The sequence below is a fragment of the Paroedura picta genome, chromosome 4, assembly GCF_049243985.1.
Source record: "Paroedura picta isolate Pp20150507F chromosome 4, Ppicta_v3.0, whole genome shotgun sequence".
NCBI lineage: Eukaryota > Metazoa > Chordata > Lepidosauria > Squamata > Gekkonidae > Paroedura > Paroedura picta.
Genome location: NC_135372.1, coordinates 2,873,015 through 2,892,577, shown reverse-complemented (window position 1 = coordinate 2,892,577; position 19,563 = coordinate 2,873,015). Strand labels below are relative to the sequence as shown.

Sequence of the window (19,563 nt, the reverse complement as noted above, 5' to 3'; positions counted from 1 at the left end):
TGACAGCAGCTAAACTTGAACTCTGTCCCAACACTCCTCATCCAGGAGATGACGAATAATATTGGCAAATCAGTCCTGTTAATATGTATATACGAATCTCATAAATAAATGAAATAAATACAAGTATTAAAAATACAAAAGGAAAAAGTGACATGGCCCTTCTAGGGGGTGGCGTGGCCTTTACAGTGGGCGAGCGATAGGGAGTGTCCTGCATAGGTCAGGGGGTTGGACTAGATGACCCATGAGGTCCCTTCCAACTCTGATTCTATGATTCTTACTTCCGAGAGCCAGCTTGGCAACGTGATTAAGAGCGGCGGCTTCTAACCTGGCAAGCTGGGTTTGATTCCCCACTCCTCCACAGACAGCCAGCTGCGTGGCCTTAGGCTAGTCACAGTCCAGTTAGAACTGTTCTTACACAGCAGTCGCTCTCAGAGCTCTCTCAGCCCCGCCTCCCTCACAGGATGTCTGTTGTGGGGAGAGGAAGGGAAGGCGACTGGAATCCATTTGAATCAATTGCACTGAAAGCTGGGAGACTTTTGTCTTCGCCGTACCACCATCTTGTTCGGTTGTTTTTATTGTTCATCGGTATTTTTATTGGGGTAAGATTTGGGGATTTTATTGTTATAGGATTTTATGTAATTACGTTTTTATATATGTTGTAAACCTCCACGAGCCAGTACATCGGAAGCAGTGGTCTAGAAATCAAATTATAACTAAAAATAAATAAATAAGCCACTTTGAGACTCCTCCAGGCAGTGAAGAGTAGGCAGTGAAAAACCGACTCTTCCCCCTTAAAGCCTGGAGAATATTTAAAGCCTGGAGAATATTTACTCAGCAATAAAAAGCTCGAAAAGGGCTGTCTTAGTCACTGTGCTGAACAGAGCTGAATGTGATGAGAATTTTGGCCTCTGGCGAATTTGGTACCCAGTAAACGTGATTGACCCCCAATTCTCTAATTTCCTCAGCACACATCCGGTACTCCAGTACCCATCTGCCCAGCCCTTAAAAATACTCCCCAACCACCCAGGACCTCTGCACACGTTCTCCTACCTTCCATCAAGATGTCTATAACGTCTCCTGCGTTGAAGCTGAGCTCGTCCACGTCCTGCCCGTGATACTGGTACAGGGCTTGGCAGCGGGGGCCCGAGGGCCTCATCGGGGGAGGCTTGGGTCGTGCTGGGAGTGGCCGTTGTCCGATGCTTTTTTTCCTTTGTGCCCTAGCAGAGCCAAGACAAAAGAGAGTCAGAGAACACTGCTGGGGATGAGAGTTCTCCATTCAAATTCTGTGAAACTGGGATTTACAAAGTAGGGTGAGCATTCTAGGTCATCTGGTAACCTGTGATTGTTACGTTGTCCCCCCCCCCCCCCCAAAGCCAAATTTCTGGCCAACGTGGAGGCAAAGATGAACTTGGATCGTGTGAGTAACATCTGTGGTGGGCTGCCGAATCAGACTTCCAGCATGTAGGGGGGTGAATCCTCCCCCACCCAAGCTCTGTGTCCTAATCTGGTACTGGTAAAATGAATAAAGCCCCAACATTTTTCAGCCAGCGGGACACATAGGGAATTCTGACAGAGGTCAGTGAGCACACCCAGGAAATGGCTGCTGCAGGAGACGGACTCAGCTGCAAAATGGCCACTGCAGGAGGCGGAGCCACATGCAGAGGAAGCCCAAGAGCAGGAGACATGATTAATTTTTGTATATACCCTGGAAAAGAAGTGTGCAGTACCATAACTCACACTGTGGGGGCAGCTTCCAAAACTCAATGTTATGTTAATCTGGCAGAGGCTCATGGTAATTGTAGTCCATGGACACCTCAAAAGTCCTGGTTTGGCCCCCCCTACCTCATGCTAAAGAGCCTCTTGTGGCGCAGAGTGGTAAGGCAGCCGTCTGAAAGCTCTGCCCATGAGGCTGGGAGTTCGATCCCAGCAGCCGGCTCAAGGTTGACTCAGCCTTCCATCCTTCCGAGGTCGGTAAAATGAGTACCCAGCTTGCTGGGGGGTAAACGGTCATGACTGGGGAAGGCACTGGAAAACCACCCCGTATTGAGTCTGCCATGAAAACGCTGGAGGGCGTCACCCCAAGGGTCAGACATGACTCGGTGCTTGCGCAGGGGATACCTTTACCTTTACCTTTTACCTCAGATGCTGGAAGCACCTGCTCCCAGAACATCACCTTACCCAGCCATCCCTTCATCGGGAACGTTGAGGAAGTCCAGGTTGTGCTCTGAAGGCTGTTTGGCCTTTGCCCGCCGAGGCTGGCCTTGCTTGGGCAGGGCGGTGGCCGGGGGCCGTTGCTCCTGCCTTTGGGGCGTGGTGTACATCTGGTCCGGCCCCCGGGTGCTGCTCCGAGGAAACTGCGGGGCCCCATTCCTGCAGGGACCTGCTGTGAGAGTTCTCCCTGCAAGCAGAAGAAGAGTTGGTTTTTATACTCCGCTTTTCTCTACCAGACGGAGTCTCAAAGCGTCATACCAACTTCTTTCCCTTCCTCTCCCCACAACAGACACTCCGTGAGGGAGCTGAGGCTAAGAGAGACAAACTGCTCTGAGAGAACAGCTCTAACAGGACTGGGGCTGGCCCAAGATCGCTCACTCCTTACTAGTCCTCTGCACTTGTTGCCAACTGCTGCTGCATCCCTACGCTTGTCACATGTGACGTAACCAGACATAACCCAGAGTGAGGGGTTCTTTCTTTTTCTCCCCCTCCTTCACACTCCTGCAGTCTACAAAAGCTTCACTAACTCTTCACTCCTCGAACTTGTTACTGGCCAGTCGCTACTGACAAACTTCCATTTTATCCATTTACTTATTTCTTAAATACGTTTCATTTTCAAAAAATAATACACTACACTACCTATTGCAGAGCTACTAAGACGTTCAATTCCTATCTTATGTCACAAAAAAGGGGGAAGTATTTTATTTATTTGAAACTTTTTATCCTGCAAAGCAAAGATCAAACCGGCTTACGAAAAAATGGAAAAAGGACCATGGTCTAAAACCCACTATACAATCAGAACACGGAAGCAGAAACCAGGAGATGGGGCCGATTAACACAGTAACATGCAGAAGACAAAAAACTAGATCCTTCTCCGTACCAAACCCCAATCTCTGTGCAAAACAGCCCTGAAATTCTGGTTTAACCCTAGAGTGGAAATGGATGGCAGGTTACTCTGAAAAATTGTCTCTCAGCCTGTAGCTGTTACCCTGCTCTCCTGCCCTTTCTGAGCTGTCTTTGAAATACGTGTCACAGATTTCCAACTTCTGATGTCCCTCGGAAACCTGGCAGTAACCTTTACAGAAACCGGAAGCATGATAAATGGGATAATTTTATTGTACCAGATACACCCCCCCCCCACCACCCCAATCCTTGCAAGTGACGGGCCGAGGGTCTCCCACTCAAACCAGAGTCCCTACTGTCCAAATTGGACACCATCCGCTGCACTTCATGCGTCCCCTTTCTCCTTCATGAGATGCCTTTTTCAAGGCCCTGTTCAGAATTGAGTTCCTTCCCTACCTCTTGGGGCTGGAGGGGCGGCCCGTGATGGCGGCAGGTGCGTGTGGTGACCTTTGGTGGTCTGGAGTCCTTTCCTGGTGGGTTCTGCAGAAACAGAGGGTGAGTGAGAGGAAGGAGAAAGGTGGAATTTGGGGGGACAAGGTGGGGGATTGAATATCTTTTGGCTCCTTACTAACCATCCCCAAACTGTTGCCTTGCCTGCAGGAAAAGTGCAGGGTTGGGCACTTTTTAATTTGCAGTAAAAGTCATGGACATTTGTGAAGATGGAATCTTATCCTGCATGCTTCCAAGCCCAGGAAAATGAGAAATTCACAAATGTTTATTAGGGATGTTATCTATTTCTATGTCAGTTGAGCTTCTGTTATATCACAATAAGGTTACCACACGAAAAAAGGAAGGTTCACGCTAGAATACCAACAGAAAAACAAGGAACCTTCCCAGGCAATATTCTTGTTCTAACAATAAATTCAATTTTAATACAATTTTTTATATACATGAGAATCAACCAGAAGGGTTTCTAGACAATTTCCGTTTTCAATATCTTTTCTTCAGGGGCTGAGTCCACCAATATAAGATTGTTGTAACAATAGCGAAAGTTAGTGTGGAAAAATCCTACAGCATTTCCTTATATTAGTGTTTTAATAATATCAATAGGCCATCGGCCCAAAGGTATCCAGGAAGGTTAGTCAAAGACTGACATATATATTGTTAGAACGAGGATATTGCTTTGGTGGGTTCCTTGCTTCTCTGTGGGCTTAGCTTCCTTCAACAGCTTGGGAGGGTTTCTCTTCATCGCTGGATTGGCAGAGCTGCCAATGCAGGTTGTGTAGGCAGGAGACACAATTGAGACACAGTGTGTCATTTATTCACAACATACTGATTATTTACTTCATTTACATCAGGGGTAGTCAAACTGTGGCCCTCCAGATGTCCATGGACTACAATTCCCATGAGCTCCTGCCAGCGTTTGCACAGTTTGACTACCCCTGATTTACATGCTGCCTTTCTCTCCACTGGGGACCCAAAGCAATTTATATTGTTCTCCTCTCTTCCATTTTTTTCTCGCAACAACTCCGTAAGGTCGAATGGTTGTCACTTAGAGGAGGTCCTTGCTGATAGTGGTGGTTAATAAATCTAACAAATAAGTAATAAGGAGGCAGTGAGCTCCCTCTCACTCGTGGTCTTTAGGCAGCGGCTGGACAAATACTTATCATGGGTGCTTTAGGGTTTCTTGATGGCCCTAGAAGGATTTCCCAAATGGGTATGAATTAATATTTTATATTGTTTTTAACCATATTCTCCACGATGGTGGCACTTCTTGAAGCTTGAAGAATGTTTCAGGGGTTTCTCAAGGGTATAAAGTTAAGAAAGGCTGCTTTAGGCTGATCCTGCATTGAGCAGGGGGTTGGAAGAAGCTTATAAGTGGGGCTGAGAGAGCTCTGACAGGACTGCTCCATGAGAAGAGCACTATCAGGACTGTGACAAACCCCAGGTCACCCAGATGGTTGCATGTGGGGGAGCAGAGAATAAAACCCGACTTGCCAGATTAGAAGTTGCAGCTCCTAACCACGACACCAGGGGTAGTCAAACTGCGGCCCTCCAGATCTCCATGGACTGCAATTCCCATTGAGTCCCTGCCAGCATTCGCTGGCATTGTAATCCATGGACATCTGGAGGGCCATAGTTTGACTACCCCTGCATTACACCATGCTGGCTCTCTTTAACTAGATGGCCTGGCTGGCCTCTTCCAACTCTATGGTTCCAGTATTCTAGGTAGGTTAGGATGACAGAATATGACAAGAAAGCTCCCATAGCAGAGTGGGGATTTGAACACAAGTCTCCCAGACCCCAATCCAGCACTCCAACCAATGCACTCTGGATTTACTGACCACAATTTTGGGAAGGGCAGATACATTTTTTTTCCTCCAGGGAAAAGAAGAACTGGGATCGTAAGGAGAAAGAGTAGAAAACATCTCTACTTGAGGGAGCAAATTCGGACTTACTGGAGTTCTTTGGGAGTCCGCTTCCGATGCTGACGGAAAGAGTTTTCCCTCCTGCCTTGAGGACAGCCACACTTCCAGGCCCACTGAGGAAATTCACGGTCCGCGTCCCCCCTCCGCCCCAACCCTCCTTCTTCACACGGAACTGTAGTCTGCAGCGACGGAGAAGGGAATAAAATCAGGCGTCACCTGTGGTATTTTGAAATGGTTTGCTTTTGCCTGCCTCCAAATAGCAGCCCAAATGGACTTCTGGGGGTGAAAGAGCCAGACATAGTACAGAGGAAGGCAATCAAGAGGATTAGGGGGTTGGAGCATCTTCTTTATAAGGGACGGCTGAAGCGTCTGGGGCTTTTCAGTATAGAAAACAGACCATTTTTAGAAAATGTATATCCTGCCACTTCCCCCAAAGACTCGTGGTGGCTAACAGTAGAACACATTCAGTACATTAATACCCCAATACCCCCCCCCCCCAATAAAACCCTCAGTTAACTCTGCAGGGATCTCCCGAGCAGACCACCAGGGGTTGGGATGCAAGGACAGAAATACTCATCCCGACCCGGCAGAAGAGCTCCGCTTAAGAGGCCCTGCAGAACTCTGATGGCTCTGTCCAGGCCCTCTGCTCTCCCGGCAGCTCCTTCCACCAGGCCGGGGACAGGAACTAAAAAGCCCCGGCCCTTGTCAAGGCCAGGCACACTTCCTTAGGGACCTCCAGAGAGCTCTGTGGGGAGCATAAGGAAATAAGCAGTCCCTCAGATAGGTTGGGCCCAAATCCCTGAATCTGATCCAGGCCAGAACTGGCAACCACTGCAGTTGCCTCGGCAAAGGCTGAACATGGGCAATGAGGAGCTCAACAGCTGTGTTTTTATTATTATTATTATTATTATTATTATTATTATTATTATTATTATTATTATTTGGATTTATATCCCGCCACTCCCCGTAGGCTCGTGGCGGGTCACAGGAGTCCTATCCCCATTAAAATACCCATTAAAAGACTTTAAAACAATCCCAACATGGCGGAACTTATTATTCCCACCCCTGCTATCAGAGCGGCAGGGAGGGTGGGGAGGAGATGCTAAGTCTGCGGGGGGGGGGGGGAATGTTGGCACTCATTCGCTGACCCCGGCCTCAACCAAAAACCTGGCGGAAGAGCTCCGTCTTGCAGGCCCTGCGGAAAGCTGGTAAATCCTGCAGGGCCCGCAGCTCACCCGGGAGCTCGTTCCACCAGGTAGGGGCCAGGACCGAAAAGGCCCTGGCCCTGGTCGAGGCCAGGCGCGCTTCTCTAGGGCCAGGAACGATCAGGAGATTCTCCCCCGCTGAGCATAAAGCCCTGCGGGGGATGTAGGGCGGTAGGCGGTCCCTCAGGTATGTGGGTCCCAACCCGCGTATAGCCTTAAAGGTCAAAACCAGAACCTTGAACCTGATCCGGGCAGCAATTGGCAACCAATGCAGCTGCTTCAGCACAGGCTGGATGTGGGCCCTCCAAGGTGTGCCAGTGAGGACCCGAGCAGCTGCGTTTTGCACTAGCTGGAGTTTCCGGATCAGAGACAAGGGTAGGCCAGCGTAGAGCGAGTTACAGAAATCTATTCTGGAGGTGACTGTCGCATGGATCACTGTAGCCAAGTGGTCAGGGGACAGGTAGGGCGCTAGTAGTCGGGCCTGGCGGAGATAGAAAAACGCCTGACCCGCTACTCTCTTGACCTGAGCCTCCATAGTCAGGGAGGTATCAATGGTCACCCCCAAATTCCTGGCCTGGGGCGCGATAGTAAGTTGCGTTCCTGCCAGGGTGGGTAAGCGCGCTGCCTGGTCCTGCCGTCTGCCTCCCAGCCACAGGACCTCCGTCTTGGAGGGGTTGAGTTTCAGGCGACTCTGCTCGAACCATTCAGTCACTGCTTCCAAACATCTGGCGAATGGTTCCGGGGGGGAGTCTGGGCGGCCATGAGGAGATAGAGCTGGGTGTCATCAGCGTACTGGTGGCAACCCAGCCCAAAGCTCCGTACCAGCTGGGCCAGAGGGCGTAGAAAGATGTTGAATAACGTGGGGGAGAGGACTGCGCCCTGCGGTACCAGCTGGAGTTTTTGAGTCAAGGACAAGGGCAGGCCTGCGAAGAGAGAGTTATACAAGTCCAATCTGGAGGTGAACGTTGCATGGATCACTGTGGCCAAGAAGACCTGAGACAGGTAGGGTGCTAGATGCTTTGCCTGGCGCAGGTGGTAAAAGCCCGTACGAGCTGCCCACGTGACTTGGGTCTCCATATATAAGGAGGCATCCAGAATCACGCCCCAGCCTCTTGCTCAGGCCGAGATGTTAAGCTGACCCACAGCCAAGCACGTTTCCTGTCCTGCTGCCTTTTTGCCCTCACCGATCCCAACAACTGGTCCACTTCAGATTCAGAGAGCCACCTGAAGACATCGTAGAAACCCTCGTGTCGGCCAACGACCAACCATGGACATGATAGAGGTTTATAGAATTATGCATGGGGTGGAAAGAATTGACAAAGAAACATATTCCTTTCCCAAAATACTAGAACCCGAAGGCATCCAGTGAAACAAGAGGGACAGTAAGTTTATGAAGGACCAAAGGAGATACTACTTTACACAGAGAGCGAGTAAGATGGGGAATTGGCTGCTGAAGGATGCAGCGATGGCCATCCCAATGAACAGCTTTAGAAGAGGGTTGGATCAATGGCGGGTTAGTCCATCAACGGCTGCGAGTCAAGGCACCCGAGGGAGCCTCCACATTCAGTGGCCCAGGTCCTCTGAACCCCAGAACCAGGAGATAGCATCAGGGGAAGGCCTCAGCCTCTCCGCCCTGCTGTTGGTCCGCCAGAGGAATTGGCTGGCCATTGTGTGAGAGAAAGCATGCTGGACTACATAGACTGTTGGCCTGATCCAGCAGCACTCTTCTTATGTTCTTATCAAAGAAAGCGTCTATGCCCTGCCGTTGACTGTCCAGAAGAACTGGCTGGCCCCTGTGTGAGGCAGGATGCTGAACTAGGTGGACCACTGGTCTGACCCAGCAGGGCTCTTCTGAGCTCCTTATCAGGGGAAGGACTTGGCCTCTCTGCCCTGTTATTGGCCCTCCAGAGGAACTGGCTGGCCCCTGGGTGAGACGGGAGGCTGGACTGGATGGTCTGACCCAGCAGGGCTCTTCTGATGTCCTGGAGGTCTCCCATCCAGGTATTAACCTGCTTCATTTCTGACAGTTGATGAGACCAGGCTAAACCGAGCCATCGGGGTCAAGCCAGGGCTGACTTACGTGTCACTGAAGCTGAGCTGGAGCTTGTTGTGGGTGGCCTCTTCGTAGCGCTTGCAAAGGAGGCTGACGAGTTCCGTCTTGAAGATGGACTCCAGGAGAGTGTCGGCTTCTGCTTCGTGGAGGATGAAGAAGTCATCCTGCCTGGTGCTACAGCATCCGGGAAAGAAAAGTGAAGAGGAGGGGGCACATGAGACCTCCTGAGCAAGGAAGGAAAAGGCGTCTGCAGTGCTGCAGAGTAAAAAGTGTCAGCCGGAGCCTTTTTCAACCTTTTGATCATGCAGGTACCGGTGAAATATTTTTCAGGCTTCGAGGTACCAGGAAGTGATGTCAGCAGGCATGCCTTCTTGCCCCGCCCCCTCAGAAGTGACAGGAAACTTGGCCAGCAAAGGCCCCTCTATTCCCCCCCCTCCAGGTATGTCATTGATCACTTTGGAAGAAGGCGGGTCAACCTTCCCCAATAAAGGTAGAATTTTTAAAAATTGGAAAACAACCTTTCTTTGCTCTTTGCTCGGAGCTGGAAACAGCAAGCACAGGGTGGGAGGAGTCTCCGCAGCTGCCACTTTGAAAACTTCCATGCCATGAGGGGCATTTGTGGTACCATATGTGTCATGTACCCACAGCTGAGTACTTGCCTTCAGTGAGGGGAGCCTCAAAGGGGCCTGTATTCCCCAAGGGGATCTCTCCACCGCCCTTCCCCTTCCTTCCTTCCCTTGTTCTTTCTGCCTTCTGAAGTTGCACCTGTTACCTTTCATGAAGGGTACAGTTTAGTGGTGTAAGGAATGTAAATGACTTTGCCTGGCTCTTCATGTCTGGGAGATAAGAAGTTGGAAGATGGGTTTCACTTTGTAGTTTAGATAATGCTACCTTTCTGTGGGAATGCCTTTTGGTGCACAACTCCTGGGTTGGGGGGAACTAAGGATATATCTGTTCCTGGAAAACTCCATTCAGTACTGCCAAATTACTGTTTATGCTCCCCTGAGACTCCCAATAAATCCACTTTTTACTCATCTCTATGAAGAACCCTGAGTCTGCTTTGGTATCTTCTTGGGCACGTATTCCAGGGTCATGACAGTATGATATTGCAGTACCATTGTTGGGAAACTGATTGTCAGACTCTAAGGACCGCTGAATGGGGTCAGAGCTCTTTACTGTTGTGCTTAGACCATCCCTGGACTGTGAACCCAGCCAAATTTCCAGTCCCACCTCCCCATAGGACCATGAGAAAGAGGGCTAGAATCATATCCCAAAGACAGGGAAGCCCAGAATAAAATATGCAAAACAGGTTTGGCCTCAAGGACCCCTGGGAATTGGGGAAAGAGCGTCACCTGAGAGATACCCTGTGGACAGATTGGATCTCCACCTTCTTCTTCAGCACCTCCCGGATCTGGCCTTTTTCTGGGCCTTTCTTCAATTTCTCACGGCCAATTAGGTAAAAGTGTTTGGGGGTCAAGATGAAATCACGTTTGATGGACTGAGGGAAGCAAGGAGTGAGACAGAGAAGACAGGAAGGTCATGAGAAAGATGTAATATCACCAGAAGTTTACCTCCACTGAGACCCATCTCTATGACTTTGGTAACGGGTAAGTCAACACGTACATGCCAAATTCAAAATGAAGCCAAGCAAACTTTCTACATTCTACAGATGTTTGTGCTTGTAACTATAGGGGTGTGGTATGGAGCATTCTCAAGAGCCTTTGGACATGCCGCTACCAAGTCCTTTCCCTGAAAGTTCAGCATTCAATACCCCCACCCCAGTCTCCTTTGTGTTCATGGAAGTAATATATATACACTATAATAAGCAACCTGCTTTCTTCTTCCAAAGTTTCAACCAAAGAAAGCAAAGGCTAAGGAATAATAGAGGCACCATGGGTGAATCTGCACTGGGCTTTTTATCCCTGGTGGCCCAAATTAAAGAAAGTAATTTACACGTTATTCTATTTCCATTTTGATATTTAGCACTTCAAATTTTCCTTCTGCAACGGCTATGATTGATCTGCAGTGACACTACCTTCCCTCCGCGATATCCAGGAGCGGATATAAGTCACTACATTTGAGCAAACAGCTCCGAGAGCCCCAATATTGTAGAGATGTTCTGTGTTTAGCCAGATTAACTTCCTCCTTGGTGCCTCCAGTGCTGATTTAGCAAAGCAGTCTGTCACAGATTGGTCAGGGTTTTAATGGGGTTTTATTGGGGTTCTAATTGGACATTCTGTAACCCACCATGAGCCGTTCTCGGGAGCGGTGGGAAATAAATTGAATAATAGTGATGAAGATGCTGATGATGATAAGTCGCAGGTTTTATGAACTTAGCTAACACCTATACTAAATCCTAAATCCTTGTTCTGTCTGGAAAGGGGAGGGTGGAATAATGTGAACTCCAAACTAAACCAGAGAGAAATCTAATGAGAATTTCAGATATGCACAGACAGAAAGGAAGGGGATTCTGCAGTTTCTTTACCCTGTCAGATAACTTTAGAAACCAAATGGATCCCCAATTAAGTTACCTTAAACCGCCTGTCGTATTTATTGACTGAGTCAGCAAAATCAATCCTCTCCCTTTTGGCCAGGAACTGACGCAATTCAGGCTTGTCCTCCATGCCCAGGTAATCGCCCACAAAGTTTCGATTAATACTGTTCCTCCGCCGTTCTTTGAAGTTGTACAAGATGTGGGACGCTGCGCAGAGAAAGGGGAAGGGGTGGCCATTTTGAGAAAGGACTGGTGGACCAGCAGGGGGCAGCAAACTCAGTGTCCCCACCCCCAATCCAACATTTAAAACAACCAAGGCATGATTCTAAGACTCCCAACAGTCATAGAACAGAATCATAGAATCATAGAGTTGGAAGGGACCCTGGGTCATCTAGTCCAACCCCCTGCACTATGCAGGACACTCACAACCCTCTCGCTCCTCCACTGTCACCTGCCACCCCCTTGAGCCTTCACAGAATCAGCCTTTCCATCAGATGGCTCCGTCAGTCCTCACCTTCTTCTCGCATCTGTTCATATTTCCGAATGGCGATGTGCCGACGCCATGCTTTCTGGATGACTCGGGCATAGCCGTCAAATTTCCGTTCCCGCATTTCCTCTAGAAGGAAGAGCTGGTTGGGGAAAAGAGAATGTGTGGTTTCAAACTTGGGTGACAAATATAAAATTGGGGTTATCCCCTTTTCAGCTGGTCCCTAAGGTGAATATTATCTGTCCCCCGGACAGCATTTTTATTAATTTGTTTATTAGATTTATTGCTTGCCTCTCCTGGTGGCCTGAGGCAAGTTACAACATGTAAAAAACCCACTAAAACCATCCACCAAAACATATAAACACATCCTACATAATCCCCCAGACAGTAAAACAAGATGCGGTTAAAAAAAGCTCAGATAATATCTGCACTACCCCTTGGTAACCCACTACAGAGGGGGGGGGACAGAGGGTGCCAGATGGACTTTGCTACTGCCACTGTAAGGGGGCCAGATTGTCCGTGCGGCCCAGCCTAATTCTACGACCTGGCGGAAGAGCTCCGTCTTGCACGCCCTGGGAATGCTGAGAGCTCCCACAAGGCCCGCAGCTCCTCTGGAAGCTCATTCCACCAGGTTGGGGCCAGGACCAAAAAGGCCCTGGTCCGGGTCTCTGGGGCTGGGAATGACCAATAAATTCGTACCCGCAGAGCATAAGGCCCTGCGGGGGGCATAGGGTGACAGACGGTCCCTTTTCTCATCTAGTGCAAACTGATTGCCTTGTACGTTTTTTCCCCCTTCATTACTGGATACTAGAATTAAGCAAAACTTCCCAACCATCGATTGCATTTCTGTAGCACTGTGGTGCTGGACAGAGCGAAGGATGCGAAGCTTACCGACTCCGGGTTCTTGACAAAAACCTTACTGCGGCCCATTTGGTACTGGTCTGTGTCCATATTGACGGATCTCAACAAGTGCTGGACCCCTTGGCGCTCGTCTCCCCGCCACCTGGGCCACGTCTCTGGGGTCAGGATGGCATACCTGAGCACAGAAGGTCACTTTGTTAAGTCAACCTCGTATTTAAGCCATAGACCGGCAGAATGCTGCATATATGAGCAGAGCGGTTATAAGAATAGACATGCAACCTTCCATTGAAATGTATATCAAAAAGCAAATGCAGCTCACTGAATCAGCACCATCGACCTCAGTAGAGCCTGGCAGCTGCACAGAATCTAGCAGCTCTGAGGCCTGTGAGAGAAGAAAGGAGCGTACCATTCCTCTGACTTGCTTGGTATTTTTTTTGGAGGGTGGGTGTGGAAATTATATAGCTCTGCAGGTGGCCCCTGGCCCCTGGGACAGCGTTAGATCAGATGGGCCTTTGGTCTGATCCAATATGGTTTCTCTTATGTTCTTAAGGGACAATTGAGCAGCACAGGACCAGTCAATTTCCCCATTAGCACAAGGGGATAAACCAGGGACTCCCAACTGGGGGGGGGGGTGTCTGTGGGAGCTCCAGAGGGGGATATGTGGCATTTCCCCTCCTGCCTTAATAGACTTGGCCACAAGCTCTGGAACCAGCTGCTCCCCTTGCTCATCCTCCCGGACATAAATGAGTTTTATTATGGTTTCTGTGCCTGGGAGAGGTGGAGCTGCCATGCCTGTCTCTCCCCCCCCCCCCATCAGCCCTCCTTCACCCTGTCTGTGTGTTGATGCAGGTGGTGATATCATTTCTGGTGACATATAACTTCTGGGGGGCATGGCACAGAGGCACGGTCGGCTGACTCCGCTTCTGGTGCTCTTCAAAGCCTGAAACATTATTTTCAGAGGCTCCTCCATCATGGTCAAATGGTTGAAAAAGGCTGGCATAAACATGCCTGAAGCAGTGTGCCACAGTATCTCCCTTCTAACCAAGCACATGGAAGAACATTAAGATTGGGCCAGAATGAAACTTATCCTGTGTTTGGGAGTCAACAAATTAGCTAGATAGCTTGATGATATTGATTTTTTAATTGTTCATTAAAGGTACCATTGAAGTTCAGAGGAATCCCAGAAGGAGTTTCAGGGGAATCCCAGAAGGATAAGAAGGAGCTTAGAAAACCAAAACAGGGGTGTACATCATCTCTAACATGAACCATTTTGCCCTGCAAGGCTGGGGCACCTCCATTTTTAATTCAGAAGACCAGCATGTCTGTGAGAAATGGTGTTTTCCATCTGAGCAAGGGTTATGTCTTTCAAAGGCCTCTACGGTGATTGGGGTGGAGGGTCAAGGAAGGAGGGGGTGCCGAACTTCCCCCATGTTGAGCTGGGATCCCAGAGAAGTCGAAGTGCCCTTACCTTTGAAGGAATTTCTGGAACAGCCTGCGATAGGCAAACCCAGCTCTGCGGACACGGATATTCTCCTTCAAGCCCAGATATTCCACTTGGTGCTTCACCCTAAACAGAAAAAACTTGCAAAGTAACGTGGAGACATAAGGACAAATATCCACGGGTTTCCTACCACTCTAACTCCCCACCCCATCAAGAGTCCAGGGGACTGTAAATGAGCGATGGTGGTGAAGCTCTCTTCCACATGTCCCCTGTTTCAAAGGGATACTTTGCCAAGTCTGTTTTTCTAGTCCTCTCTCCATTTACTGCGGACTTTTGCTGGAACCTCTTCGATTCTCACTCCATCAAAACCAGACCTTAATCCTTCACTTCTTTTGCTGTCAGAGATGAGTACTTCTCTAGTTTGTGTTACATGAAGTACATTATTATTATTATTGTTGTTGTTATTATTATTTCAGTTTATTAGAGCAGTTAGTGGAACAGGCTTTTTCAGGAGGTGGCAAGTTCTCCATCTTTGGAGATTTCTAAAGAGAGGCCGGATAGCCATCTGACAGAGAGGCTGATTCTGTGAAGATTCAAGGGGTGGCAGGTGACAGTGGGTGAGCGATTGGATGTGAGTGTCCTGCAGAGTGCAGGGGGCTGGAATAGATGACCCAGGAGGTCCCTTCCAACTGTATGATTCTATGATTCTAAATTCCGTCTCAACATCCAGAAGAAGTTCCTGACAGTCAGAGTGGTTCCTCAGTGGAACAGGCTTCCTCGGGAGGTGGTGGGTTCTCCATCTTTGGAGATTTTTAAACAGAGGCTGGGTTGCCATCTGATGGAGAGTCTGATTCTGTGAAGGCTCAAGGGGGTGGCAGGTGACAGTGGAGGAGCGAGAGGGTTGTGAGTGTCCTGCATAGTGCAGGGGGCTGGACTAGATGACCCAGGAGGCCCCTTCCAACTCTGTTATTCTATGATTAGAATTCTATGATTTTATGATTCCTGAGCCTTCGAGGAAGGCGGTATATAAATCTAAATAAATAAATAAATTACCCGCCACTCCCAAGAGGTTTTTGGCGGGTCACAATAGTCTGGATAAAAATTCCTAATAAAACTCCCCTTAAAACCCCAGACACAAAACACAGAAATCCATAATCATACATCAAGAAAATTGTAAATCATGAATGGGGCCGTGGAGTCACAAAGGCGCCCTTGTTTTGGCCTGATTTCTGGGGCTGGGGACCTCAGCAGGGTATAAAGCCACCAAGCCCATCTCCAAAACAGCCATTTTCTCCCTGAGAATGGATCGTCTGCAGATAACTTGTAATAGCAGGCAATCTCTAGGTGTTACCTGGAGGCTGGCAGCCCTACCTGCGAACTGGCAAGTGAAAGAGTCTCCCTTTCTTACCGGCTCTCTTCCCAGTCTCTAGGCCTCTTGGTCTCGTTGGGTTTAATGCAGCGGATGTAGTGGGGCGTGCATTTCATTAGGGTGTTCACGAGGTCATTGGCCTGTTTCTGTGAGGGGAGAGCCAAAATTCTCGGGGTCACCCAGCTATGCCGAGGCACTGGGATACCAGCTCAGCCAACGCTCAGAAAAAAACTCAGCCTCAAAACCCCCTCAGGAGTGGGCATGAGGGAGGAGAATATTCTGCACCACGGAAGAGAGGATCCAATACTGGAAGATTCCTCTAGGTTAGAAAAAATAACAAATCCCCAGTTCCGTGAGCAGAAATATAGCACAACAAGATATGACCGCCTTCTGGACCAGTCCCCAAATCCTACTTTTTGCCTCCCGTTTCCCACAGTGGCTGATCGGATCTGCCAAAAGGTCTCCAAGCAAAGTCAGGGAGGCCATAACTTCTCTCTCCACAACTGGTAGGCAAATGTACACTGCCTCCGAACATGGAGGTTCCAATAGCCCTGACTGGTAAATAGGCAGCCTACCGCCCTATGTTCCCCGCAGGGCCTTATGCTCCGTGGGGGGAAACCTATTGGTTGTTCCCAGCCCCAGGGAAGGGTGCTTGGCCTCGGCCAGGGTAGGGCCTTCTCGGTCCTGGCCCCCACCTGGTGGAAGGAACTCCCGGGGGAGCTGCGTGCCCTGCTGGATTTGACATCTTTCCGCAGGACCTGCAAAACGGAGCTCTTCCGCCGGGTTTATGGTTGAGGCTGGGACCAGCGGAGGAGATCGCCTGACCCCCCCCCCCCCCGGAGAAGGGAGGATGTGGGCCTGTGGACCTCACACCGCCCCATGCTCTCAACGCCTCTAGTTGGGATGGGGAAGTAGGCTGTGAGATTATCCGCCATGGTATGGGTTTTTAAGTCTTTTAATGGGGGTGTTTTAATGGGGTTTTAAGACTATGTTACCTGCCACGAGCCCATTAGGGAATGGTGGGATACAAATTGAATGAATGAATGAATAAATAAATAAATAAACTGTGTTCAAGGGGGTGGCAGGTGACAGTGGAAGAGCGAGAGGGTTAGAATCCTAGAGTTGGAAGGAATCACCTGGGTCATCTAGTCCAGGGGTAGTCAACCTGTGGTCCTCCAGATGTTAAAGGTAAAAGGTAAAGGTATCCCCTGTGCAAGCACCGAGTCATGTCTGACCCTTGGGGTGACGCCCTCCAGCGTTTTCATGGCAGACTCAATACGGGGTGGTTTGCCAGTGCCTTCCCCAGTCATTACCGTTCCCCCCCCCCCCCCAGCAAGCAAGCTGGGTACTCATTTTACCGACCTCGGAAGGATGGAAGGCTGAGTCAACCTTGAGCCGGCTGCTGGGATTGAACTCCCAACCTCATGGGCAAAGCTTTCAGGCGGCTGCATTACCACTCTGCGCCACAAGACTCTGGCAGGGGCTCATGGGAATTGTAGTCCATGAACATCTGGAGGACCACAGGTTGACTACCCCTGATGTAGTCCAACCCCCTGCACTATGTGGGACACTCACAACCCGATAGGTCCCTTCCAACTCTAGGGTTCTGTGATTCCTTGAACCTCTTCCCCTCCGTGGCTCCGTGGGCAAATGGCATTAGACAAACATTCCCAGTGTCCAAGTGGTCAGTCAAGGAAACGGGTGTGTTGCCAACCTGTGCTCTTGGCGTGAAATCCATTCTAACTCTTGGTCCTATTTCACTTTTGATTCCTCCGAAGCCTTTGTGCCGAAGGGCTTTCACTCCCTTAGCAGCTGCCTTACCTTGATTTTGGAACCGGCTGTGGTGGGGCGTCCTTTTTTGTCGGCATCGAGTTTTTCGGGGAACAGGGCCCGAATGAAGCCACTAGAATGAAAGGTTCATTGTTACATGAGGACAAGAAGGCCACCCCCCGGAAATAGCACAGAGGGGTGGTACGCCCCCCTCCCCCCATCCCCCCCCCAATCTGGTTGATGCATTTGACAAACTCACAAGTCGCTGCTCTGCATCAGCTCTATCAAATCCGTGAACAACACGTCCCGATTCCTCTCACAAAAGCCGCTGACATCATACGACACCTGGAAGCAGAATCCGACAATGGGTCCGGTTTATTCTTCTGGTCTGGCAAGTAGATTTGTGTTTGCTGGAGAGTCAGGCCTAAGGTCTTGAAAAACAGATGATAAATTCCAAAGCCTGTGAGAACCCCCTCCCCGCCCCCTCCCAAAATGGCCAGCTTCTACTGCTAACCTCACAGATTCCCATTCCCACCTGCTTGGTGGCTCACATCTGCCTCATTCTTATCCTGCCCATCCTAAAAGGAGCTTAGGATGGCCCGCAAGGTTCTGCCATCTGCCATTCTAACCTCACGAGAGGTCTTCAGGACAGCTAAAGCTCAGAAGTGGAAATCAGTCTCAAGAAGGAAAATACAACATCTCTGCTGTCCATCCAGACTAACACAGCCTATCACAGGCCAAAAAGAAGAACAAAAAAGGTGATCAGTGCCAAAAGCTCTGTAGTTTGTTAGGCAGAGGGACGCCGGTCCCCAGGTAGGATCTGGGATCTCCCAGTTTTAGAGCTCATTTTCAGGTGACAGAGATTAGTTCCCCTGGAGCTGTGGTAGGTGGACTCTATAGCATCACACTCCACTGAGATCCCACTCTGCCCCAAAGCCCACCCATTCCCCGCTCCACCCACAAAGTCTCCAGGTATTTCCAAACCCAGAGTTGGAACCCTAGATAGGTGTGTGGGTCAGTGAAGAGGGGGAGAGATCTTTTAATTAAAGCAAAATAAAAAGAAACTGAAATGTCCTCTTCTATTTCACAAGTAAATACGTAGACTGTTTCCGGAGTCACTGAAATCTTCATGGCAGCACACATAAATCTCCATGGAATTTCATTACTTTCACAATAAAATCTTGTGATTCAGCTCCAGGGCCGAATGCAGTCTTCATTTGCCAAGAATCCCAAGAAAACATGATTTCCCCCCTCCCCTGGAAGGGAATTTGCAGTAATCTATAGTGGAAGCTCAAAAGTTGCCTTGGCTTCCTCCACTGTTTCCTGCCTCAAAATGATGACGTTTGAGATCCATCCAATGTTGTGACCCTGCCCACCCTCCTCCGACCCCAATGTATTTTTTAAATTTTTGAACTGGATTGTGTTACAATAGTGATCCCCAACCTGTGGGCTGAGGACCACATGTGGTCCTTCGACTAATTGGAGGTGGGCCCCGAAGGACGCCTTCCCCCCCCCCCCGGCCCTTTACTTCATCCCCCCCAGCCCTTTACAACACACTTCATTGTTGTGGCGTGTCTGTATCTTATTTTGAAGGGATGTTTAACCATTACCATAGCGATCAGAGAGTGGTTGAGAGTAGAGGAGTAAACTACCCCCCCCCAGGCCTCAGTATAAGGCGTTGAGTGGTCCCCGGTGATAAAAAGGGGTCAACTGTGTTACAACACAGTTTCAAAGTAGCACAAACACAACACACACACAGCCTCCCCATCTCTCCCTGCAGCAGGACTGAACATTCAAGGGAACCCTCTTTGTCAATTTCATGCAGGGAACTGGAGCCTTGGGTCAATTTCATCCAGGGAGACTGGGAACATAGTTAATTTCATCCAGCAGCCTCCCACGGCTTTCTCCAAGTACAAACAAAAAAGAGGTATCTTTGGGTTACAATGAAAGAGCATCCTAATGTAATAACTGATGGTTAAAAAAAATTAACATGCACTATATAGGGGGGGAGGCAACTGATAGCACAGACTGCTTAACTAAAGTGGCCCACTTAAAATAACGGTTCAAGCAGGGACCATTTTCCCGAGCTGTCTTTTAATTTGCATTGCTCCCAAGAAGGCTGGGGGAGGGGGAATGAGCCGCACAACATATGGAATAGGGGAGCGCTTGGGTACCTTTCCCATGGAGTGGGGCGGGAGGGAGAATGGAGTTATTGTGCATCCTTGGATTTTTTTTTTAAGGGGAGGCATGGTGGGAGCTAGGAATGCTGACTCTCCCGACGGAAGTGTAAAATGCAAGCCGTGGATGAACTCCTGGACAGCGCCAGAAAAAAACTACAAATCTAGACTGCCAGATGCAAAATCAGAGTTGGCATCAAGAAGTCAATGCGGCAATAACATG

General features: G+C 49.3%; 1 protein-coding gene across 5 annotated transcripts in view; it reads right to left on the bottom strand.

Moving 5' to 3' along the window:
- The window catches only part of MYO1F (myosin IF), a 98,071-nt gene that overhangs the window by 4,805 nt on the left and 73,703 nt on the right, over positions 1 to 19,563 (bottom strand). For all 5 annotated transcript variants that reach the window (XM_077331534.1, XM_077331533.1, XM_077331536.1 and 2 more), the window contains 13 exons: positions 17,423 to 17,508; positions 17,215 to 17,296; positions 15,433 to 15,539; positions 14,052 to 14,150; positions 12,614 to 12,758; positions 11,750 to 11,864; positions 11,273 to 11,442; positions 10,094 to 10,239; positions 8,769 to 8,915; positions 5,514 to 5,662; positions 3,511 to 3,594; positions 2,179 to 2,398; positions 1,051 to 1,217 (listed from right to left, as the gene is read on the bottom strand). In XM_077331534.1, coding sequence (XP_077187649.1) covers positions 1,051 to 1,217; positions 2,179 to 2,398; positions 3,511 to 3,594; positions 5,514 to 5,662; positions 8,769 to 8,915; positions 10,094 to 10,239; positions 11,273 to 11,442; positions 11,750 to 11,864; positions 12,614 to 12,758; positions 14,052 to 14,150; positions 15,433 to 15,539; positions 17,215 to 17,296; positions 17,423 to 17,508 — 1,717 coding nt within the window. The remainder of the gene's footprint in view (positions 1 to 1,050; positions 1,218 to 2,178; positions 2,399 to 3,510; positions 3,595 to 5,513; positions 5,663 to 8,768; positions 8,916 to 10,093; positions 10,240 to 11,272; positions 11,443 to 11,749; positions 11,865 to 12,613; positions 12,759 to 14,051; positions 14,151 to 15,432; positions 15,540 to 17,214; positions 17,297 to 17,422; positions 17,509 to 19,563) is intronic.